General features: G+C 29.7%; 2 protein-coding genes across 4 annotated transcripts in view; one reads left to right on the forward strand and one right to left on the reverse strand.

Moving 5' to 3' along the window:
• The first annotated feature begins 109 nt into the window (after window positions 1-109).
• Window positions 110-7,544, forward strand: Cdk9 (Cyclin-dependent kinase 9). The gene is made up of 3 exons (XM_075311257.1): window positions 110-600; window positions 663-920; window positions 6,500-7,544. Exons 1-3 carry the CDS (start codon window positions 364-366, stop codon window positions 7,184-7,186), a joined length of 1,182 nt encoding a protein of 393 aa, XP_075167372.1. The 5' UTR covers window positions 110-363; the 3' UTR covers window positions 7,187-7,544.
• A 4,327-nt stretch (window positions 7,545-11,871) lies between these two features.
• The window catches only part of atos (atos homolog atossa), a 101,826-nt gene continuing 87,935 nt past the window's right edge, over window positions 11,872-25,762 (reverse strand). For all 3 annotated transcript variants that reach the window (XM_075311096.1, XM_075311095.1, XM_075311094.1), the window contains 5 exons: window positions 25,622-25,758; window positions 23,012-25,532; window positions 21,894-22,952; window positions 21,273-21,811; window positions 11,872-17,913 (listed from right to left, as the gene is read on the reverse strand). In XM_075311096.1, coding sequence (XP_075167211.1) covers window positions 17,712-17,913; window positions 21,273-21,811; window positions 21,894-22,952; window positions 23,012-25,532; window positions 25,622-25,758 — 4,458 coding nt within the window. In that variant the 3' untranslated portion in view covers window positions 11,872-17,711. The remainder of the gene's footprint in view (window positions 17,914-21,272; window positions 21,812-21,893; window positions 22,953-23,011; window positions 25,533-25,621; window positions 25,759-25,762) is intronic.

The following is a 25,762-nucleotide window of genomic DNA, read 5'->3' on the forward strand; positions in this document are numbered from 1 at the left end:
TAAGTACGGCCGTATTGTGTAATTACGCATTTGGAAAATTATTTAGGGTTTTATACACTGAACACATGATAATCGTTATCGATTAGAGTTGTTATCGAAGAAGAGTATATTTTCTTAATGACAGTCTTTATTGTTAAATACGTACCACGAAACTAAAATCTAAAACTAATATAAACAAACATTCGGTACTACAAGCAATCAATGGTAACCAAGATCTTTGGGAATAAATAATTTCTCTTCTAGAGATATTCCCAAAAAGGCCTGGAAACAAACAAGAAAAAACAAGCACGAAGCTAAAAAGTGTACGACTTTTACGAAAGTACATTCTACTGTAAATAGAAGTTGCTATTTCTTAAGCATAATATGCAACAGCAACGTGTCTCAACTCCTGGATCCTCGTCAAGGACCATGTCCTTTGTGGACAAACAAAAATACATAGAAGACTATGATTTTCCATATTGTGATGAATCGTCTAAATATGAAAAAGTTGCTAAAATCGGTCAAGGAACCTTTGGTGAAGTATTCAAGGCAAGAGAAAAGAAAAGTAACAAGAAATTTGTGGCCATGAAGAAAGTACTTATGGATAATGAGAAAGAAGGCGTAAGTACAATATAATACATGCTGTATGAGCGAATTTAACTCTGAAAATTTTCCATTTCTAGTTCCCCATCACTGCCCTTAGAGAAATTCGAATTTTGCAATTACTGAAACATGAGAATGTGGTAAATCTCATAGAAATTTGCCGAACAAAAGCAACAGTCAATAATGGTTACCGATCTACATTTTATTTGGTGTTTGATTTTTGTGAACATGATTTGGCCGGTTTGCTGTCTAACATGAATGTAAAATTTAGTTTGGGTGAAATTAAGAAAGTGATGCAACAACTCCTGAATGGCCTATACTACATACACAGTAATAAGGTAAGAGCACGGTTTTTGTGGGTATTATAATACTATGTTTTTGTTGGTAATAGCAATGATATAGCCAAAAAAAAAGTTTAACCATATTCACTTCTAACTTTCCTTTTCCATTTGGAAAGAATTGTTCATTGTTACTACCAATTTTATATTCATACATCGTCCATCCAATATTTCTTCCCTATTGACATTATCAAAGTTAACCAGTCAATCTGCAGATTAGTCATTACTGGGTTTTCGAATAGTATCTGGCTTTATAAGTTCGACCATATTATAGTCACTGTCGGAATTGTAATTAGCAAATTATGTATCACAACTTTAGGTTAGGTTAGGTTACGTTAAAGTGGCAGCCAGATTAAGATTCAGGCTCACTTAGACTATTCAGTCCATTCTGATACCACATTAACTAAAAGTACCTATTACATATGGGCACTTCTAGTTTTAACCGTTGAACCTTCTCGATTATTTTCTTCTGTTGAACCAACCAGATTGTTCCAAAAATGTTAGCAGACTGCTTAAGTTAACGTTTTCCAGGTCCGCCAGTAATCTGAAGCTATATGCCCCTAAAATTTGCTTACGCCTTACACAAAATTCAGGACACTCACACAAGAGGTGTTTTATTGATTCCTTTTCCTCCGCATCATGACAGCTCATACAATAGTCATTCTTTCGCACCAATAGTTTTTGCAAAATCGCCTATCAGGCAGCGACCCGTTATAGCAGATATCAGGAGTGAAATCTGGCGTCTCGAGAACACTAGCATATCTAGTGTGCGGTTTAAGTTTAAATGGGGCCATATTTGCTTGGTGTCGTTACAACCCTTACAATTCTCCCATCGAACATTTGCCATCATGACAGCCTTCTCACGCAGTAAGAGCTTCAGGTAGCCAGAGGCACACCAACAGATTCTAGTTCCCCTGGAATGTGTAAGGTAGTTCCTAGCCTCGCTAGCTCATCTGCTTCGCAGTTCCCCGGTAAGTTCCTGTGGCCAGGCACCCATATTAGGTGAATATTGTGCTGCTCAGCCATCTCATTGAGAGATTTGCGGCAGTCGATGGCCGTTTTCGAGTTGAGGAACACAGAGTCCAAGGAGCATTACTGTATCTGGCTTTATAAGTTCGTCAATATTATAGTCACTGTCGGAATTGTAATTAGCAAATTATGTATCACAACTTTAGGTTGGTTTTGGTATAGTACAAGTCCGTTATGTCAGGGTCACTTTGACTCAATCCATTATGGTACCACAGTTGTGAACTTCGCAACTGTAACGTTTTTATAGCATCCCAGCAAAAACTAGGTAACCACATCTCATTACAATTTACATTACCAGGAGTAAAGCTGTCATTACACATTGCATTACATTGTGGTGAGTTATAATGACAAACTTGTAATGACAATAATAAATACTTCTCAGTAATTTTCGAATTGATATTCTCAAAATGTATTGTATTTGGCTGTTAATGACTTAATAAAATAGAATAAATGATGGTACCATTAAGTATAATTATTCATATTATTGAGCATTTAAAAAACTCAAAAAGAATATGTTATGTAACGGTAATTCTGAAGATTTTTCCGTTAAGGAATATTCTTCCCGAATATATCATAATAATTGTGTTTTAAATTAATGACATTACCATACAATGTTTTAAATAAATGCTTTATTATACCTCATTCACATTACACTTTCAAAATCGACTTCACTAGATTTCAACTGTCATTTGCCTTATAAAAGGGATATATAAAATCCACTTTTAGTAGGTTTCGAACATTATGTGAATCTAACTCCCTTAAACGACAACATTTATTTCTATTTTAACTGTGAAATTAATTTGCCTGTAATCTTATTTAGATGATTTGTTACATTTTTGTTTATTTCTACAATATTCGTTTCTATTCAAGTAATGTTCATATTAAAGCATTACTCGCCATATTTTGATCCATTGTAATCGGCTAGAGAAGTCAATATTTTCGAGATTTGGTTGCCTGAGACAATAAGTGGCTATTTTGCAAACTTTGGTATATCTACGAATAAGTGATTACATATTAGGTGATTATATGCTTTAAAAGCACTAATTATTTCATGGCCAAAGGTATGCCTGGGGAGAAGTACTTGCCTCCTAGGACATGCGTATGTAAATGTAATCCGGAGCGATGCCAATTAATAAGTGGTTATTCATTTTTAAACAGGCTTACCTACAAGATTACCTGGTAATGAGAATTTTTGCTGGGATAGTCCGAACGGCGTCCACCGTTACGGCGAAAAAACTTAGATTAGCTTTGGAATAGAGCTCAACAATAAGGGAAATTTTCTCTAAATTTTATTTCTATAGCAAATTTTCTCAAAATTATATATCTATAGCAATTTTTCTCAAAATTTTATTTCCATTCGTTTTGTTTTGTTATTGTTGGTTTTGTTCTTTAAGCATTGTTGTTGTTTTTTATTTCAGCTTAAAACCATACATTGACATTGAAATTTATTTGGGCAAAGCCCTATAGACTGCAAGATGGTTGGATGGACGCACGTTTTGGAATTACCACATTCCTCATCAGCATCCTCTACTTGCAGCAAAACTAATAACCAATTATGAGAATAAATTCAGGCAGTTCATTAAACTCAACAATGAACCACACTTGAACCTTCCGAAAAAAGTTTTTTTTATTTATTTCGGCATAAGCCGGCTATCATACAAAACCTTTTTTCGGAAGGTTCAAGTGTGGTTCATTGTTGAGTTTAACGAACTGCCTGAATTTATTCTGATAATTGGTTGATAGTTTTGCTGCAAGTAGAGGATGCTGATGAGGAATGTGGTAATTCCGAAACGTGCGTCCATCCAAACCATCTTGCAGTCTATAGGACAAACATTATTTTCCTCTGTTGGTTAAGCTACACTTGTAGTTTAGTCAATGTATGGTTTTAAGCTGAAATAAAAAACAACAACAAAATTTTATTTCTGTAGAAAATTTTGTCAAAATTTTATTTCTATAGAACATTTTATCAAAATTTTATTTCTATAGAACATATTGTCAAAATTTTATTTCTATAGAAAATATTGTCAAAATTTTATTCCTATAGAAAATTTTCTCAAAATTTTAATTCCATAGAAATTTTCTCAAAATTTTATTTCTTAGAAAAATTTCACATAACTTTATATCTATGAAAAATTTTCTCAACATTTTATTTCTATAGAAAATTTTGTCAAAATTTTATTTCTGCAGAAAAATTTCTCAAAATTTTAATTCTATAGAAATTTTCTCAAAATTTTATTTGTTAGAAAAATTTCACAAAATTTTATTTCCATGAAAAATGTTCTCAAAATTTTATTTCTATAGAAATTTTTTCAAAATTTTATTTCTGTTGCAAATTGACTCAACATTTTATTTCTATAGAAAAATTTGTCAAAATTGTATTTCTATAGAAAATTTTTACCAAATTGTATTTCTATAGAAAATTTGTCAAAATTTTATTTCTATAGAAAATTTTGTCAAAATTTTATTTCTATACAAATATTTGTCAAAATTTTATTTCTATAGAAAATTTTGTCAAAATTTTATTTTTATAGAAAATTTTGTCACAATTTTCTTTCTATAGAAAATTTTTCAAAATTGTATTTCTATAGAAAATTTTGTCAAAATTTTATTTCTATAGGAAATTTTGTCAAAATTTTATTTTTATAGAAAATTTTGTCAAAATTTTATTTTATTGTATTTCTATAGAAAATTTTGTCAAAATTTTATTTCTATAGGAAATTTTCTCAAAATTTTATTTCTATGGGAACTTCTCTCAACCGTTTTTATAGGAATTGTTCTCCATTTTTTTTTCTATAGAAAATGTAAAAAATCCTTGATCTCAATGGGTGTCATAGTTTACGCAGTCTGCGCCAAAATATATTAAATATTTGTGCCTGTTCTGGTACACACATATACCATTTTCGTGAGGTGTTCTGGACTACACTTTAGACTACACTATCATAGACCTGAAAAATGTACACGAACATTTTTTCTGTGTGGACCAAGTGTACAGCTATGGTATGCAAAGTTAGAAGATTTTTAACACAAATAAATAACATATTTTAAAATTTTAATGTGTTTTTTTTTAATATTTTGCACATTTTAGAGAGAAAAATCAGTTGAATATGCCCCGAAATAAAATTTTATAAAGGGTGATTTGTTAAGAGCTTGATAACTTTTTTTTTTAAAAAAAACGCATAAAATTTGCAAAATCTCATCGGTTCTTTATTTGAAACGTTAGATTGGTCCATGGCATTTACTTTTTGAAGATAATTTCATTTAAATGTTGACCGCGGCTGCGTCTTAGGTGGTCCATTCGGAAAGTCCAATTTTGGGCAACTTTTTCGAGCATTTCGGCCGGAATAGCCCGAATTTCTTCGGAAATGTTGTCTTCCAAAGCTGGAATAGTTGCTGGCTTATTTCTGTAGACTTTAGACTTGACGTAGCCCCACAAAAAATAGTCTAAAGGCGTCAAATCGCATGATCTTGGTGGCCAACTTACCGGTCCATTTCTTTAGATGAATTGTTCTCCGAAGTTTTCCCTCAAAATGGCCATAGAATCGCGAGCTGTGTGGCATGTAGCGCCATCTTGTTGAAACCACATGTCAACCAAGTTCAGTTCTTCCATTTTTGGCAACAAAAAGTTTGTTAGCATCGAACGATAGCGATCGCCATTCACCGTAACGTTGCGTCCAACAGCATCTTTGAAAAAATACGGTCCAATGATTCCACCAGCGTACAAACCACACCAAACAGTGCATTTTTCGGGATGCATGGGCAGTTCTTGAACGGCTTCTGGTTGCTCTTCACTCCAAATGCGGCAATTTTGCTTATTTACGTAGCCATTCAACCAGAAATGAGCCTCATCGCTGAACAAAATTTGTCGATAAAAAAGCGGATTTTCTGCCACTGATTTTGGTAATAAAATTCAATGATTTGCAAGCGTTGCTCGTTAGTAAGTCTATTCATGATGAAATGTCAAAGCATACTGAGCATCTTTCTCTTTGACACCATGTCTGAAATCCCACGTGATCTGTCAAATACTAATGCATGAAAATCCTAACCTCAAAAGAATCACCCTTTAGAACTATCTAAAATTTGAAAGAAAAATTCTTCTGACTGGTGTAGATATTTAGGGGTTATTTTTTTTTCAAACTCTACTGTAATTTTCCAGCAAAATAGGTTTATTTTATGGTTCCTGTCTGCAAATAAAATGTATTGCAGAAGAAATCAGCTGTTTACATTTTTTCATCAGAAATTCCAAAAAAATTTCTCACGTGTAGTCAGCACAACTAACTTTTTAAGAGGCGTGAAGAATGTGTGGTGTAAAGCGTGGTGAGACTCATAACAGACATGATTAATGGAAGTGCGGTATTCCAATAAAATGTTGTCGCCCAACAACAATTATGAGATTATATCTCTGAATAAGTGAGAAATATCCCATTCATCCAACTTCGGTTCATTTCATCTGTTTAATTTGTTTAATTGTTTATGGCATAGGTAAATCTTATTGAATTTATATGCAATTCTGTTTCTTTAAATGTCTATTCAACCTAATATTTTGCACACAGATCCTTCATCGTGACATGAAAGCAGCCAATGTGTTAATAACAAAACATGGAGTTCTTAAATTGGCCGATTTCGGTTTAGCCCGTGCCTTTAGTATACCCAAAAATAATTTAAAAAATCGATATACAAATCGTGTTGTAACACTATGGTATCGACCACCAGAACTATTGTTGGGCGATCGCAACTATGGACCTCCTGTGGATATGTGGGGTGCCGGTTGTATAATGGCTGAAATGTGGACGCGTTCACCTATTATGCAGGGTAATACTGAACAACAGCAGCTGGTATTAATATCACAACTATGTGGCTCATTTACACCAGACATCTGGCCAGGTGTCGAACAATTGGAACTTTACCAATCGGTAGAGCTGCCCAAAAATCAAAATCGTCGTGTTAAAGAGCGTCTGAGGCCTTATGTAAAGGATCCATATGGCTGTGATTTACTTGACAAACTATTGACTTTGGATCCCAAGAAACGCATTGATGCCGATACAGCTCTAAATCATGACTTCTTTTGGACTGACCCTATGCCCTGTGATTTGGGCAAAATGTTATCACATCATTTACAAAGTATGTTTGAGTATTTGGCTCAGCCAAGACGTACAAATCAAATGCGTAACTATCATCAACAAATGGCCACAATGAATCAAAAACCTCCAGATAACACCATGATTGATAGAGTTTGGTAAACTCCTTATAAAAATAAAAACTCTTGTATCTACATAGTATTTTTCGAAAACTAAAGAAATATTTGTGTGTCAAAGCGTTTCATATTGTAAATTTTCGCAAACTTTTCAGGTTTTCCATGAGCAAAATTGTTTTTTATGACATGTAGTTTTAAACATTTCCTAAGTTACTAGATTTTATAAATGAAGAAAAGTCCCATATACTAGCTCCCTAAGAATATTTCTCACTTTTTATTTAAATTAATCATTACTTAATTTGGTATATATGTAATTGATTTACTTTTAGTTTGCATCAACAAGAAAAAAAAAACAAATAAATTCTATAACTTCCAATTTATGGAAAATATTGGATGAACTAAAATCCTATTTTGTATAATTCTAACGATCGAACAATGGCATAATTATAAAAGGTAATGTAATGAAGACGGCAAATATACGTAGGAAGCTGAGTGCAACAGTTGATGCCGCCATATGTATGTTAGTTACCCACGAAAACTTAATTTCATGAAAAATTTTCTCAACTATTTATTTCAATAGAAAGTTTTGTCACAATTTTATTTCTATAGACAATTTTGTCAAAATTTTATTTCTATAGGAAATTTTTTCAACATTTTTTTTCTATATTTTGTCAAAATTTTATTTCTGTAGAAAATTTTGTCAAATTTTATTTCTTTAGAAAATTTTCTCTAAATTTTGTCAAAATTTTATTTCTATAGAAAATATTTTGTCAACATTTTATTTCTATAAAAAATTTCATCAAAATTTTATTTCTATGGAAAATTTTGTCAAAATGTTATTTCTATGGAAAATTTTGTCAAAATTTTATTTCTAAAGAAAATATTGTCAAAATTTTGTTTTTATAGAAAATTTCGTCAAAATTGTATTTGTATAGAAAATTTTGTCAAAAATTTATTTCTATAGAAAATTTTGTCAAAATTTTATTTTTATAGACAATTTTGTCAAAATTTTATTTCTATAGAAAATTATGTCAAAATTTTATTTCTATAGAAAATTTTGTCAAAATTTTATTTCTATAGAAAATTTTGTCAAAATTTTATTTCTATAGAAAATTTTGTCAAAATTTTATTTCTATAGAAAATTTTGTCAAAATTTTATTTCTATAGAAAATTTTGTCAAAATTTTATTTCTATAGAAAATTTTGTCAAAATTTTATTTCTATAGAAAATTTTGTCAAAATTTTATTTCTATCGAAAATTTTGTCAAAATTTTATTTCTATAGAAAATTTTTCAAATTTTTATTTCTATAGGGAAGTTTGTAAAAATTTTATTTCTATAGAAAATTTTTCAAATTTTTATTTCTACAGAAAATTTTGTCAAAATTTTATTTCTATAGAAAATTTCGTCAACATTTTATTTCTATAGAACATTTTTCAAAATTTTATTTCTACAGAAAATTTTGTCAAAATTTTATTTCTATAGAAAATTTTTTAAAAATGTTATTTCTATAGAAAATTTTATTTTTACAGAAAATTTTGACAAAATATTATTTCTATAGAAAATTTTGTCCAAATTTTATTTCTATAGAAAATTTTTCAAAATTTTATTTCTACAGAAAATTTTGTCAAAATTTTATTTCTATAGAAAATTTTGTCATAATTTTATTTCTATAGAAAGTTTTGTCAAAATTTTATTTCTATAGAAAATTTTGTCAAAATTTTATTTCTATAGAAAATTTTGTCAAAATTTTATTTTTACAGAAAATGTTTTCACAATTTTTGTTCTATAAATTTTTCGTCAAAATTTTATTTCTATAGAAAATATTGTCAAAATTTTGTTTCTATAGAAAATTTTTGAAAAAATATTTCTATAAATATTTCGTCAAAATTTTATTTCTATAGAAAATTTTGTTAAAATTTTATTTCTATTTTGTCAAAATTTTATTTATTTCTATAAAAAATTTAGTCAAAATTTTATTTGCATAGAAAATTTTGTCAAAATTTCATTTCTACCGAAAATTTTGTTTTATTTGTACAGAAAATTTTGTCAAAATTTTATTTGAATAGAAAATTTTGTGAAAATTGTGTTTGCATAGAAAATTTTGTCAAAATTTTGTTTGCATAGACAATTTTGCCAAAATTTTATTTCTAAAGGGTGATTCTTTTGAGGTTAGGATTTTCATGCATTAGTATTTGACAGATCACGTGGGATTTCAGACATGGTGTCAAAGAGAAAGATGCTCAGTATGCTTTGACATTTCATCATGAATAGACTTACTAACGAGCCACAACGTCGAATTTTCAGTGAATGGGCCCTAGAAAAGTTGGCAGAAAATCCGCTTTTTTATCGACAAATTTTGTTCAGCGATGAGGCTCATTTCTGGTTGAATGGCTACGTAAATAAGCAAAATTGCCGCATTTGGAGTGAAGAGCAACCAGAAGCCGTTCAAGAACTGCCCATGCATCCCGAAAAATGCACTGTTTGGTGTGGTTTGTACGCTGGTGGAATCATTGGACCGTATTTTTTCAAAGATGCTGTTGGACGCAACGTTACGGTGAATGGCGATCGCTATCGTTCGATGCTAACAAACTTTTTGTTGCCAAAAATGGAAGAACTGAACTTCGTTGACATGTGGTTTCAACAAGATGGCGCTACATGCCACACAGCTCGCGATTCTATGGCCATTTTGAGGGAAAACTTCGGAGAACAATTCATCTAAAGAAATGGACCGGTAAGTTGGCCACCAAGATCATGCGATTTGACGCCTTTAGACTATTTTTTGTGGGGCTACGTCAAGTCTAAAGTCTACAGAAATAAGCCAGCAACTATTCCAGCTTTGGAAGACAACATTTCCGAAGAAATTCGGGCTATTCCGGCCGAAATGCTCGAAAAAGTTGCCCAAAATTGGACTTTCCGAATGGACCACCTAAGACGCAGCCGCGGTCAACATTTAAATGAAATTATCTTCAAAAAGTAAATGTCATGGACCAATCTAACGTTTCAAATAAAGAACCGATGAGATTTTGCAAATTTTATGCGTTTTTTTTAAAAAAAAAGTTATCAAGCTCTTAACAAATCACCCTTTATAGAAAATTTTGGCAAAATTTTATTTCTATAGGAAATTTTCTCAAAATTTTATTTCTATAGAAAATTTTGTCAAAATTTTATTTCTATAGAAAATTTTGTCAAAAATTTTATTACTATAGAAGAGTTGTCAAAATTTTGTTTCTTAGCTGCATATGCCAAAATAATTCCATAAAAAATATTCTCAAATATTTATTTCTATAGAAATTCTTGTCAAAATTTTATTTCTATAGAAAATTTTGTCCAAATTTAATTTTATAGAAAATTTTATTCCTTTGGAAAATTTTGTCAAACTTTTATTTCTATAGAAAATTTTGTCAAAATTTTATTTCTTGTTGTTATTTTTTTATTTCAGCTTAAAACCATACATTGACTAAACTACAAGAGTAGCTTAACCAACAGAGGAAAAGAAGTTTAGTCAATGTATGGTTTTAAGCTGAAATAAAAAAATAACAACAATGCTTAAAGAACAAAACCGACAATAACAAAACAAAACAAATGGAAAATTTTATTTCTATAGAAAAATTTGTCAAAATTTTTTTTCTACAGAAAATTTTGTAAAAATTTTATTTCTATAGAAAATTTTGTCAAAATTTTATTTCTATAGAAAATTTTGTCAAAATTTTATTTCTACAGAAAATTTTGTCAAAATTTTATTTCTAGAGAAAATTTTGTCAAAATTTTATTTCTATAGAAAATTTTGTCAAAATTTTATTTCTATAGAAAATTTTGTCAAAATTTTATTTCTATAGAAAATTTTTCAAAATTTTATTTCTATAGAAAATTTTGTCAAAATTTTATTTCTATCGAAAATTTTTCAAAATTTTATTTCTATAGAAAATTTTGTCAAAATTTTATTTCTATAGAAAATTTTTCAAAATTTTATTTCTATAGAAAATTTTTCAAAATTTTATTTCTATAGAAAATTTTTCAAAATTTTATTTCTATAGAAAATTTTTCAAAATTTTATTTCTATAGAAAATTTTATTTCTATAGAAAATTTTATTTCTATAGAAAATTTTATTTCTATAGAAAATTTTGTCAAAATTTTATTTCTATAGAAAATTTTGTCAAAATTGTGTTTGCATAGAAAATTTTGTCAAAATTTTGTTTGCATAGAAAATTTTGTCAAAATTTTATTTCTATAGAAAATTTTGTCAAAATTTTATTTCTATAGAAAAATGTGTCAAAAATTTTATTTCTGTTGTTAAAATTTTATTTCTATAAAAAGTTTTGTCAAATTTTTATTTCTATAGAAAATTTTCTCAAAAATTTATTTCTATAGAAAAAGTCTAACTGTTGTTAAAATTTTATTTCTATAAAAAGTTTTGTCAAATTGTTATTTCTATAGAAAACTTTCTCAAAAATTTATTTCTATAGAAAATGTTCTCAAAGTTTATTTTTAAAGAAAATTTTCTCAAAATTTCATTTCTATGAATATTTTGTCAAAATTTTATTTCTATAGAAAATTTTGTCAAAATTTTATTTCTTTTCCCCTTTTTTCTTCGAATAAAGAGACCTGGTTCAAAGTAAAAGAAAAATCGTACTTACATTGTACACATAGACTACAAACATTTCTCCCAGAAACGATGATGTTGATGAACATTGTATGTTTTGCCCCTAATAATTACAACACAGTAATGACATTTATTGTTTTATTTGTAATATTCATTTTATTGTTTCTTCCATTCTAAAACTGGCTTACTCTTATCCTTCGATATCGGTGTTGTGGTTCTCTTACTGGATTTTTTTTTATTTATTATTTTATTTTAAAATAGTAGTAGTTTTGTATATGTATATATATATTTATTCAATATTTAATGAAATACTAATGATTTGTTTGTTGTTTCACTAAAATTATAATTATTAATAGTTTTTTTGTTGTTAGTATTGTACATAGTTTTGTTGTTTTGTTTTTCATTATTTTTTAATATGGTTTATTTTATTATTTAAATTTATTACTTAATAGAAAAGGCTCATAACGCAATCACAGAAATGCTTATTTTACATATTGTAAGAACAAGAGGGCACAAACACAAATTAATAACGGGATAATTGATGTTTAAGCCTATGCAAAAAAAAAAAAATAAAAAAAAATATTGAAGCAAAATGGGAGAATTACAAACGACTATAATGATTTATAGAAAAAAACTAGCTATTGGTAACTTCAACAAATTTACTTGATTTATTTTGTTTCTTGTTCGATCTTTTTCAGTTTAACTAAAATTCTTTATTTTGCCAAGCTTGTTTTTATTATTATACAGAATTTTATTTCAAAAAATTCCTACATTTATCATTCGCTATATTTATTTTTGATTTTAAGCAGAATCTTATTTTTTTTCTTATTAATTTGCAACTGAACAAAAAATTGGTAGTTTCTTATGCAAGTTTTTTCTTTCAAATGATTGTTCTTTCGAGATTTTATGAAACATCAAAAAAAATCTGCTGATACAGGGAAATCCATCGCAGTTTGTTGGAATATCAAACATTGCCTGTTATTTTTAAAATTCGATAACCCTTAGCATATCCTTGTTTGTTAACATAACAAAAAATGGGCTGTCCTAACACAACAAAAACAACATATGCTAAACAAAATTTGCATGTTTTCTTAAATTAGGACATGGAAGCAAACAAAATCACGTTTTCTGATTTACGAATTAGTCTACAGAAAATACAAAACTGTAGCAGTAATTATCGACTACTTTCTACGAGTGTAGTGGGAAAACTTCTTGTATTGCTTTCAATAACGTTTAAGTTTAATTTTTGATCTATTTCATGAAAATTGAAGCTGATTTTTGGTTAGCATACAAATAGTCATGGGGATTCTATCCCAGTTTGGTACGAACTCCAAAGGGGTTTTGCAATACATAAACCTATGCAATTAAGGGATTTGTAAGATTTTTGTTATTTTAGCAAACATTGGCTGCTTTTTTCATTTTTCAGTAGGACGTTTTGCTGTCTCAAAATTCCAATAAAAAAAAAACATTTTAACTTAATTAATAAATTACCATTTTATTATTTTGCAATAGACCCTAATTTCCTTGTTCGGGTATCTGCTATAGTTCCATTTCCACTATTCACCACAAATCCACGAACGTGAAAAATTGTTGCCAAAATTCGCGAGAGTGGAATTCACGAAAGTGGAATAAAAAAGACTTTTTTAGTTAATTTCTTTTTTTACATCCATGTTAGCGTATCCACTTCAATTCCACATCCATCCACTATTCACGTAAAATCCACGAACATGAAAATTTGGAGTCCTTAACTCCACGTTCTTTTTTTGAACTTTTATGTAACCAGCTGGGTTGCACAAATCACCCAAAAATTCGCTAAGGCGGAAATCAAGATAAGTGGAATCAATAGACTTACTTTAATTTATTATTATTTTTTTATATTAAATATAACATATTTTTAATAGAACTCATGTATTAAACATAAAACATTTCAATGGGTTTTACATGAGTACTTTTTTTAACCGGAAATACATCCATCTTAGGTTAGGTTAGGTTAGGTTATGTGGCAGCCCGATGTATCAGGCTCACTTAGACTATTCAGTCCATTGTGATACCGCATTGGTGAACTTCTCTCTTATCACTGAGTGCTGCCCGATTCCATTTTAAGCTCAATGACAAGGGACCTCCTTTTTATAGCCGAGTCCGAACGGCGTTCCACATTGCAGTGAAACCACTTAGAGAAGCTTTGAAACCCTCAGAAATGTCACCAGCATTACTGAGGTGGGATAATCCACCGCTGAAAAACTTTTTGGTGTTCGGTCGAAGCAGGAATCGAACCCACGACCTTGTGTATGCAAGGCGGGCATGCTAACCATTGCACCACGGTGGCTCCCTACATCCATCTTGGACATAATTAAATTTTCACTAAGATTTTGCAAGTGAATTGATATCACGAAAATTACGGTGAAAGTGGATTGTAGTTTGGATTGTGGATTGACACCAAAATTGTGAAATTGATTCACATTTACCTGGAAGTGGCTTTGCGAACATGGACATTAATTCAATATATATTTTTATATACAAATCATCAACCTTGTTCCGATAATTAGGTACAATTAAATTTCTGTGAAATGTTGGTATTTTTTTTCTAACTATCAGCAACTGCTGGGTTTCACAAATCAAAAAAAAAATCTCATGAAAATCAAGACTTTTCAATTAATTTGTTTAACTAAATATAAGATTTTTTTAATTTATATAGTATAAAAAAGTCTACATTTTTTGAGTACCGTTACGGTAATATATCGATCCGGTCATAACTCAAGTTTCATTTTGTCTTATGTTAGTGAATTAATTTCACGAAAATTCCGGTGAATGTGGAGAGTAGATCATTAAGATCGAGGAATTGATTCACATTCACCCAGTGGTGGATATGCACATTAGTAAATTTTTATCTCAGCAATTTATTTGACCCTTCGATGCGAGATTTAAGCAGATTTTTCTGCTGCGTCTAATAACATTGTCGTTATTTTAACCCTAGATAGTCATCCTTCGTCAAAATGACGACGAATAATTTCATTTTCGATATAAAAATGGATTTTAGTCGATTGGGAATTTAAGTTATACTAATTCAACCATTTTATGAATTTTTGTTTTATATTAATTACAAACAAATTGAATAAGAAAACTCATTTTTGGTTTTAATTTTTGCGCACGATGCAAATTATAGCGCCTTGAAATAAGTCTTAGTCAAAATGGCGAAGGATGGCGTTAGTGTACAAAAAAATAAGGATGACTTTCCAGGGTTAATGATGAAACGACCGACAAGTTTTTTAATATGTGTTTTCTTGCTATATTCCTTCTATATTAAATTAAAAAAAAATGATTGTAGTGTATATATATTATTGTTTTCTGAAGGCGTAAAGTTTCTATGATTAAGATTTCAAGATACATTTGTTTTTGGCCTGTAGAAGCTAAAGAAATTGTGGAAGTTTAAACATTCTAGACAACTAATTCTATTTTCTCCCATTTTATACTTTGCAGAAGGTGAAAATCCTTTAATGTCTTCTTATTACAAACGAAAAAAAAGAGTAATAAACAAAAAGCAAAGGTGTTGTAATGAAGAAACCTCTTACTAATTTTTGTGTTGGTGATGGGGAAAAAGCATAAGCAAGCTCTTAAAAACTATGATTATATGACTATCTAAAACAAACTCACAAAAAACACTTTGAACACGATATGAGCCTTTCTTTTAGATGCACATTTGTTGTTTGTTTTGTTTTCCTCTAAATCACTTCAAATACACATTATTATAGGCTTGTTTCTATATATTTTGTTTTTTCCGTTAATAAACACACAATGATTGTTGAGTAAAATTCATAAAGATATGGGGAGAAGTTTTCTATTTGGTTTAGACACATAGGAAGTGTGTCTAAAAATTGTTTTTGGTCCGGCATAACGGCAAACGAGAAAACACAAAAGAATATGAAAATACGAAAAAAAAACGAAATACAACTCCTAATGGACAAAATTTTATCCACAAAATAAAAGAAACAATTTCATATAATTTTTTTCAGTAAACAAATACATATTGATTTTTTCTTTTCTTCTGTTTTACATTTTTAATAATGAATTCATTTAGTAAATTAATTTCTTTTATAATATAAAGAGTAAAAAATAAAATAAATAATATACATAAAAAACATTTGCTATACATAGTATGGGAGAGGATATGGTTGGGATGGGAATTGGCATTTGTCTTCCTTATTGCCATATGGCCTCTATGAAATAAATCATCAATGGAATAAATCCCAATTTTATTTTTTACATTTTTGTTTGGATTAATTTGAATAAATTCCCTAATTTTCCAAGGATAATACATTCCATAATAATTTTTCTTTGATTATACTTATTACCTTGTTGTATACTTTGAAAATTTGAGATTTATTTAATTTTACTTCGTCTCAATTTAATTTTAATATTGGTAAAATTGTTTTTTTTTTTTCAATAATAATGGGATTTGGGCCATTTCGAATTTATTTCACAGGGCCTATTAATGCGGCATCAAATAACACCACCATGAAAGAAATCCCTCAAATATGAAGTCCCAAAGTGGTTTATATGGAAATACCAAACAAAAAATGTTGAGACTTTATTTCGTTATGAAATAAAGCCTCCACGAGAGTTAATAATTCGACTTTTCCAAATTATGAACAAAAAGTCAAAATTTGCAAAAACCGAGAGTTCATTAAGATATTGAAAATGTCGAAAAGTGTTTTCTGAATTTTGGAAAAGCCGGAAAGTCAACTTTTGAATATGGATACAATCCTTAATTCAATCATTCTTCCCGCAAGGGAAAAAATCATGAACCCGGGCTCTTATTGGCTGTTCTTTATTATTGAAAAACTCTAAGGTGTCAAACAAAGAATTTTTTCGTGTTCCTTTTTGGGAGTTCCTTTTGTACCATATCTTTAGGGATTTCTTTTAATTTTTTTTCTTAGGGACTTTATTGGGGTGTTATTATATAGAGCCTTTTTTAGCATTATTCTTGAGCTTTTTGCTTAGGCTCACTTTATTGGTCTCAGGATACATAGTAATACAAGCCGTACATACATACATAGTACATACATATTCATAAAATTTTGATAAATTAACAAAAAAATGTGACGATTTGGATGATTGGTTTTCTCCGTAAAGATGGAGAAATAAAAAGTCTATAACAATTATCGGTGCATTAATAAACAAATTAAATTCGTAACTACATTTTTTTAAACATAAAGCTGCCATTTTTTCCCACAATCAAAAAAAGGCAAAGGCCTGGCAATGTTTTTTTTTTTTTTGGAAAGGAACACAGCAGTAATAATAAAAAGGGAACAAATTTGTGGGGACTATAAAATGGACTAAATTTATGTTTTGTTTTCTATATATATTTTTTTTTAATTTGAATTAAAATTCAAAAAATTGCATATAATTTCTAAATTTAAAAATATAAAATAAAATGTTTTTTTTTTAATTTTTTTTTCAAAGTTAAAAAAAAAGTTTGTAAAATAATAATACATAACAAAATATATTTTTATATATTTTTTTTTGTTTCAAAAAATTTTAAAACCACAGATCATTAAAAAAAAATTCTGAAAATCTTTTCTTTTTTTCCCAAAAACAAAAAGGCATTTTGGTGAAGACTACATAGTCATAGACGCAACACAGAAATATGAGAAAAATTTTAAGAGGCTGGGAGAAGATGGGGTATGGGGGCGGGGGGCTTGAGAAATGCTTCCTAGAAGTTTTCATTCTCTTCTAAATATTATTGTGTAAAGATCATTATTTGTAATATTTTTGATATATTCTTTCTTAATTAAAAAAATCTCCAACAAATCGTATGGGCAGCATTATCATGATGTTTTCGTTTTCTGTATTTTTCTTTTCGTCAGTATAGTTGTTGTTATTTAAACCCATATCCTTTGCCAGCGTTTCATAAGTTTTTGTTGCAGCTGTTGCAACATTTCGACTGGCAAGCATGCAGCTTTTAACAACTACTAAATCTTACTACTTGTTGTCTGATCTTGGCGTGCACTATATTTGGGATTTGTTGGCATCACAGTTTTAGTTATAAGTTCATTTGGTGCCTCCAAAACGCCCTTAGCATGAGCGGCCGCTGTATCGCAATCGGTTCGTCTGGAAATCAATAAGCGTATATCGGTGTGCAGCATTAAACGTCCCGAACGTGATGTTTGGAATCTGCAAACAAAAAAGATAGGAAATATTAGGAATAATATAACAAATTGGTTGTACGGTTGGTTGCCTTTCGTGCCAAATATAATCTACAAAAATTTGAAGAAATTTTTACCACAAATCTATAAAATTATTTTTTGTTTTAAGTTTTTGATCAAATTGTTGTGATTATTTGAAATAATTACTGAATAATACTAAAGACTGAACAAACTTTGAATGTGAATTTTATATATCCCTCCTATTAGCGACAATTTTTTGGGTGTATTAATATCCCTTGAATAGTAAATGTGTGTTTAGCTTGCACCAACAACGTTATTTCTACATAAATTTTATTTCTATAGAATATTTTGCCATAATTTTATTTGTATAGAAAATTTTGTCAAAATTTTATTTCTATAGAAAATTTTGTCAAAATTTTATTTGCATAGAAAATTTTGTCAAATATTTATTTCTAGAAAATTTTGTCAAAATTTTATTTCTATCGAAAATTTTTTCAAAATTTTACTTCTGTAGAAAATTTTGTCAAAATTTTATTTCTATAGAAAATTTTGTCAAAATTTTATTTCTATAGAAAATTTTGTCAAAATTTTATTTCTATAGAAAATTTTGTCAAAATTTTATTTCTATAGAATATTTTGCCATAATTTTATTTCTATAGAAAATTTTGTCAAAATTTTATTTCTATAGAAAATTTTGTCAAAATGTTATTTCTACAGAAAATTTTGTCAAAATTTTATTTCTATAGAAAATTTTCTCAACAATTTATTTCTATAGAAAATTTTGTCAACATTTTATTTCTAAAGAAAATTTTGTCAAAATTTTATTTCTATAGAAAATTTTGTCAAAATTTTATTTCTATAGAAAATTTTGTCAAAATTTTATTTCTATAGAAAATTTTGTCAAAATTTTATTTCTATAGAAAATTTTGTAAAAATTTTCTTTCTATAGAATATTTTGCCATAATTTTATTTCTATAGAAAATTTTGTCAAAATTTTATTTCTATAGAAAATTTTGTCAAAATGTTATTTCTACAGAAAATTTTGTCAAAATTTTATTTCTATAGAAAATTTTCTCAACAATTTATTTCTATAGAAAATTTTGTCAACATTTTATTTCTAAAGAAAATTTTGTCAAAATTTTATTTCTATAGAAAATTTTGTCAAAATTTTATTTCTATAGTAAATTTTGTCAAATTTTATTTCTATAGAATATTTTGCCATAATTTTATTTCTATAGAAAATTTTGTCAAAATTTTATTTCTATAGAAAATTTTGTCAAAATGTTATTTCTACAGAAAATTTTGTCAAAATTTTATTTGCATAGAAAATTGTCAAAATTTTATTTCTATCGAAAATTTTCTCAACAATTTATTTCTATAGAAAATTTTGTCAACATTTTATTTCTATAGAAAATTTTGTCAAAATTTTATTTCTATAGAAAATTTTGTCAAAATTTTATTTCTAAAGTAAATTTTGTCAAAATTTTATTTCTAAAAAAATTTTGTCAAAATTTTATTTCTAAAGAAAATTTTGTCAAAATTTTATTTCTATAGAAAATTTTGTCAAAATTATTTCTATAGAAAATTTTGTCAAAATTTTTTTTCTATAGAAAATTTTGTCAAAATTTTATTTCTATAGAAAATTTTGTCAAAATTTTATTTCTATAGAAAATTTTGTCAAAATTTTATTTCTATAGAAAATTTTGTCAAAATTTTATTTCTATAGAAAATTTTGTCAAAAATTTATTTCTATCGAAAATTTTTCAAAATTTTATTTCTATAGAAAATTTTGTCAAAATTTTATTTCTATAGAAAATTTTGTCAAAATTTTATTTCTATAGAAAATTTTGTCAATTTTTATTTCTATAGAAAATTTTGTCAACATTTTATTTCTATAGAAAATTTTGTCAAAATTTTATTTCTATAAAAAAATTTGTCAAAATGTTATTTTTTTCATATTCATCTTTATTTAATCAAACCGAGCCCATGCGGACTATATGTTGATAGATAATACAAATGATTACAGGTATTTGCTTGATATGATAAAACTAACTAATGCATATTTTAAAAACATTAAGTGAAAAATACTATAAGAAAATTTTGTCAATTTTTTTCTATAGAAAATTTTGTCAAAATTTTATTTCTATTGAAAATTTTGTCAAAATTTTATTTCTATAGAAAAATTTTGTTAAAATTTCAATTCTATAGAAAATTTTCTCAAAATTTTATTTCTATAGAAAATTTTGTCAAAATTTTATTTCTATAGAAAATTTTCTCAAAATTTTATTTCTAAAGAAAATTTTCTCAAAATTTTATTTCTATAGAAAATTTTCTCAAAATTTTATTTCTATAGAAAATTTTGTCAAAACTTGATTTATATAGAAAATTTTGTCAAAATTTTATTTCTATAGAAAATTTTGTCAAAATTTTATTTCTATAGAAAATTTTCTCAAATTTTTATTTCTATAGAAAATTTTGTCAAAAGTTTATTTCTATAGAAAATTTTGTCAAAATTTTATTTCTATAGAAAATTTTGTCAAAATTTTATTTGCATACAGAATTTTGTCAAAATTTTATTTGCATACAGAATTTTGTCAAAATTTTATTTCTATAGAAAATGTTGTCAAAATTTTATTTCTATAGAAAATTTTGTCAAAATTTTATTTCTATAGAAAATTTTGTCAAAATTTTATTTCTATAAAAAAATTTGTCAAAATGTAATTTTTTTTCATATTCATATTCATCTTTATTTAATCAACCCGAGCCCATGCGGACTATATGTTGATAGATAATACAAATGATTACAGGTATTTGCTTGAAATGATAAAACTAACTAATGCATATTTTAAAAACATTAAGTGAAAAATACTATAAGAAAATTTTGTCAAAATGTTATTTCTATAGAAAATTTTGTCAAAATTTTATTTCTATAGAAAATTTTGTTATAGAAAATTTTGTCAAAATTTTATTTCTATAGAAAATTTTTGTCAATTTTTTTCTATAGAAAATTTTGTCAAAATTTTATTTCTATTGAAAATTTTGTCAAAATTTTATTTCTATAAAAAAATTTTGTTAAAATTTTATTTCTGTAGAAAATTTTGTCAAAATTTTATTTCTATAGAAAATTTTCTCAAAATTTTATTTCTATAGAAAATTTTCTCAAAATTTTATTTCTATAGCAAATTTTGTCCAAATTTTATCAAAATTCTATTTCTATAGAAAATTTTGTCAACATTTTATTTCTATAGAAAAATTTCTAGCGGAAACGAACTTTTTACTAGGCATAAGGTTTTGCAAGTTTTCGATTTCATTCTAAAAATCGGTAATCGATTTTAATTCTCATGGTATTCATTCTTCACAACTTACCTCAAATGTATGGAATAGCGTAAGCTCTTCATATTTTCGGCTGATATAAAATGACCCAAATTATTATCAATATTTCCAACACCAGCTCCACTACTGTTATTGTTATTGTAGTTTCCATTAGTTGGCATTGAATTTTGATGCATTTTGTTATTATTGTTTATTGTCGCATTGTCACCACTAGCGGCGTGTCCTAATCTTCCGGGTGAATTATGAAAATCATTATTTCCATTTTGTACCATGGCATCGCAGCACTCTGTATCACCAACAACAGCACAATTATCACCAACTAAACCATCTGGAAGATTATCACTAATAGGTCTGGTTGATGTTGTTTGTTGAACACTCGTAGATCCACTACCATTACCAGAATCGGCTAAAATACGTTGACGCACAAAGGTTTGATGCAACGCTGGCATATCTCGCATATCATATGGTATAACAAACATACGAACTACTGTACCCATGGGATTTAAGAGAGTTGCTTGAACTGTACCACAACGTGGAACAGAATAACCTTTGCGAGGTAAACGTATTTCACACTATAAAAAATAAGAGTTAAGAGAATTAGTAAATATGTGCTAAGCAATAATCTCGAGAGTATGGGAGGGGGACGCAACTAACCAAATACGGTGTACTCAAAGTTTCCCCTTTGAGTTCATAAAAATACGCGGCTGCTGGTATGGTCAATTGTGTGGGACAAAATCCTCCTGAAGCACCCAATAGCAATTTGAAACCCATTACTTCAATTTTTGGAACTAAACGCCTTTGCAGAAGACTTTCCTCTAAATTACCCAATAGTGGCTTACGTCCAAAAACTGCCGATAGGCGTGTCCGCAACTTCACCGGTGATGTGGCAAATGGACTGTACATGCCACAGTCTATATCTTCATCGGAAAATTGTTCATCCGATCCCAAGGAGGAACGATCAGAACGATCTGATAAATGTCTAGATCTGCGTTTGTACAGGGCCGATGCCTTAATGAAACGAGGCGATAGCGATGGTGAATTGGGTAAAGTGGGTGCAGAATTGGATTTTTGCACGGTTATAGTGGGAGCTTGACCAGATGGTGATTCAAATGAGAATGTTGGGGCTACGTCGGCCACATTAATATCGGCCGATTTGGAGCCTGCAGATGATATCGATGCTGTCGAGGGTGTAGACGATGATGATGTGTCCATTATATTACTGCCATGACCAATGGGTATGGGTGAAGAAGCCTTCATCGAAGTGGGATTACAAAAAATACGTGTAAGATTAACTTTTGGTGAATTACGTCTGGCCAATAGTGGATTGTGTATGGAGGGTATGATATTCGCTTCATTTGGTTTTCTTGAATTTATAGATGATTGATTCGCCGACATTTCACCTCCATTGAAACTAAAGGCAATTGCCAAAAGATTAGGTTTAGGGGTTTGCTTATGTGGCTGCTGTTGAACTTGTCTTTGTATATTCAATTTGTCGTGTTGCTGGCTGGGAGTAGGAGTTTTAAATTGAGCCATGACTAGACCACCCTGACCTTTAGCATTCTCCGTGTTGTGTTCCTCTAAAGGAGGTGTGGAGCACAAACGTTGAGTGTCAGTGCCATTGGATGAGGGTGATGGCTGAGAATAATACGTTTTCGAGCCTAAGGAACAGCGTTCGATATTAGGTGTCAATTTGGTGGATGATACAAAGTATTCCTGGAAAAAGGAAATGTACGTTTTACTAGGAATTTAATGGATTCGCTAAGGTTACTTACTTGCTCCATTACTTCTTGATCTTTGTAGGTATTAGCCATTGCTGTCACATTGCTGTGAGATTTTGGTTTAGCCGTCAAAACCATTAATCCCTTGTCGACACAATCTTCATTGGTTGACATTTTCCCACCATCCAAATCATTTTCAGATTCACCACCACCCAACACATCATCGGATTTATTGCCATTCGATTGACTACATGCAATTAAAGGGGATGAACAAGCTGCTACCGCTGAGTTTCCCAAGGCTGGACAACCATCACCTGTGGCTACTTCAAGGGAAGAAGCAAATGGAACTACTTGTTGGAAATTATGTTGGGTTTTTTGACGTTTACAAAGTTGACAACTTTGTAGCTGCATTATGCTAACACCACTAGGTGATGACGATGATGAGGACGAAGAGGACGATGATATTGAATTATTGGAAGGCATTGCTCGATTATGATGACCATTATTATTATTACTACTATTCGTTGTTGTAGGCCTACTATGAGCTGGTGCTAATGCTGTTGCTGCTGCTGGTGTTTTATTGGATTTTGCTTTGTTTGTGTGATGTGACGGCTGCTGCTGCTGTTGGTGTTGTTGGGGATTCTGTAAATCTTTGGTTATTTTAAGTTTCTTATTTGATTTCGGTGTACGTTGTATGGCTTGTAATAAGAGTTCAGCTTTATTACGTGGCGTATGGATAATATCACTGCTACTTAAACTACTAACGGATGAAGAGGATGATGGAGATCTTGAGGTTATAACCGACTCAGCATCCATGCCATCGTCATCGTTATCATCATTGTTATCATGACAATCATCATTATAATTATCAACAATATTATTGGCATCGGAGCTATGGGGAGGTGTAGTACTAATACTACTACTAGATATAGGGGCTACCTTAAGGGGATTACATTTTAAACAAATCATGGACTTTTCATAGCCACAAGAAGAGCATGTAGTATTGGTATTTCTATTGCTATTGCTGTTACTATTGCTGCTGGTTATTGTTTGTGTACCAGTTGAGATCATTTTAACATGCTGCTGCTGATTTGATTCGGACGTTTTTCCTAGAGCTGGTGTTTGTCCATTGGTATAAGGAATGATATTTATAAAACTATTTGGTTGTCTTTGGCCTTTTGTTGCTAATGTTGTGGTGTTATTGACATATTGACTTTCAACCACCACCTTCACCCTATGCTCCATGGCATTTTGACCATTGCCAGTATTGCCATAGTTGGCCTCGAGATCATCATCTTCATAGTCTTCACCCTGGTCCATTTGCAGTGAGCCACCATTATCATTCACACCACCCTCACCCCCATCCCCACCACAGACACTAAAATTATCGCTTATTGATTGGCTAGTATTGGTTTCGTTGGCTTTACGTTGTTGTTGTTGTTGCTGGTGTTTCTTATCACGTTTCAACATACGTTTGCGATATTTCAAAATCTGTTTTTCACGATGTGAAAGATTTCCATAGAAAGTACTAGCAGACGAATTGGAGCTATCACCATCAATACCTCCGGCAATGCCACTAACACCATCATTATTACAGCCACTATCACCAACAGCACCAAGGGCTAATATGTTGCCCTCATTATTGGAGTTATCATTCTGCCTTGCATTGGATCGGTTTTCATTTCTATTACGATCATCGCTTGAAAAGTGAGAATTACCCAGATTTAATTTGGGAACGGTAGTTTGTTGTTGTTGTTGTTGGTGTTCCTTTGAATTGCTATTATCACAGATTTTTGTTAAAGTTTTTGTTGTTGGCTTATTGGTGGCGACCATTGTTGTTGTTGCTAAAGCAGCTGTTGTTCTTGTCATCGATGATGATGACGCTGCTGCTGCCATGCCTGTCTTTATTTCACTTGTTTTTGGCGTATTTGGAGAGGGAGGAGAATTAGCTGCTGCTGTTGCCGTATCACTACTATTTGACACAACCGTCGTAGCGACAACTTTTGGTATACCGCCCGTAATACGTGGAAGACTTTTTAAACACACCGATAAACTACAATTTTCCGAAATATTGACATTTGGAAAATTATGTATATTAGGTTTTGAATTGAAACAAGAAGCAGTGCCATTATCATCATAAGGTTTGATACGATAGAAAATATTAAGACGTGGTGGTTTACGAGATGCACTACAGTTATTGCCACCGACACCGCCGCCGCCGCCGCCGCCGCCACCACTACTCGTTGAGGGAGATGGAGAAGATGTAATGACACCAACACCACCACCAACAGGACTATTAATATTACTAGTGTTATTGGCCGAGGGCAGATCAATTGTCATTGCTATCATCGTTGGTGATGTGCTTAAGAGATTCCCTGCCGACGCTGGCGTTGTTGTGGCCAAATCGCCTGCTGCACTCAATGTTGGTGGTGTGGTAAAGATAAGGCGACCAGTATCATAGATGGTCTTGTCCGATTTCTTAATGAGATCACACCAGGCACTGATTTGTGAGAAATACAATTGACTGCGTATGGCACTACACAATGAGGGCAGCGTCATGGTAGGCGGTGGTTGTCTAGATAAAGAAACAAAAAATAGCAAACACAGAAAATCCAGAAATTACTTTAGGTTCTCGAGAAATTGCCTTAGGCCATGGGTACTTACTTTTCATTAACGCTTATTATCCATTGTTCTAATAAAATTTTATGGCCTACTGGACCCAAATACACCTCTATACATATGGGCTCACCACGAGCTAAAATATTTTCCATTTTAATGCAATAGGCACGCCAACGAGTGCACTGT

Source organism: Haematobia irritans, chromosome 5 (assembly GCF_050003625.1).
Source record: "Haematobia irritans isolate KBUSLIRL chromosome 5, ASM5000362v1, whole genome shotgun sequence".
Lineage (NCBI taxonomy): Eukaryota > Metazoa > Arthropoda > Insecta > Diptera > Muscidae > Haematobia > Haematobia irritans.

Bases quoted from the DNA above. Each gene is read 5' to 3' on its own strand.
- Cdk9 (XM_075311257.1), top strand. From the start codon at position 364: ATGCAACAGCAACGTGTCTCAACTCCTGGATCCTCGTCAAGGACCATG. The intron at 601-662 runs GTAAGTACAATA...TTCCATTTCTAG, and splicing joins TGGATAATGAGAAAGAAGGC to TTCCCCATCACTGCCCTTAG. The intron at 921-6,499 runs GTAAGAGCACGG...TTTTGCACACAG, and splicing joins ACTACATACACAGTAATAAG to ATCCTTCATCGTGACATGAA.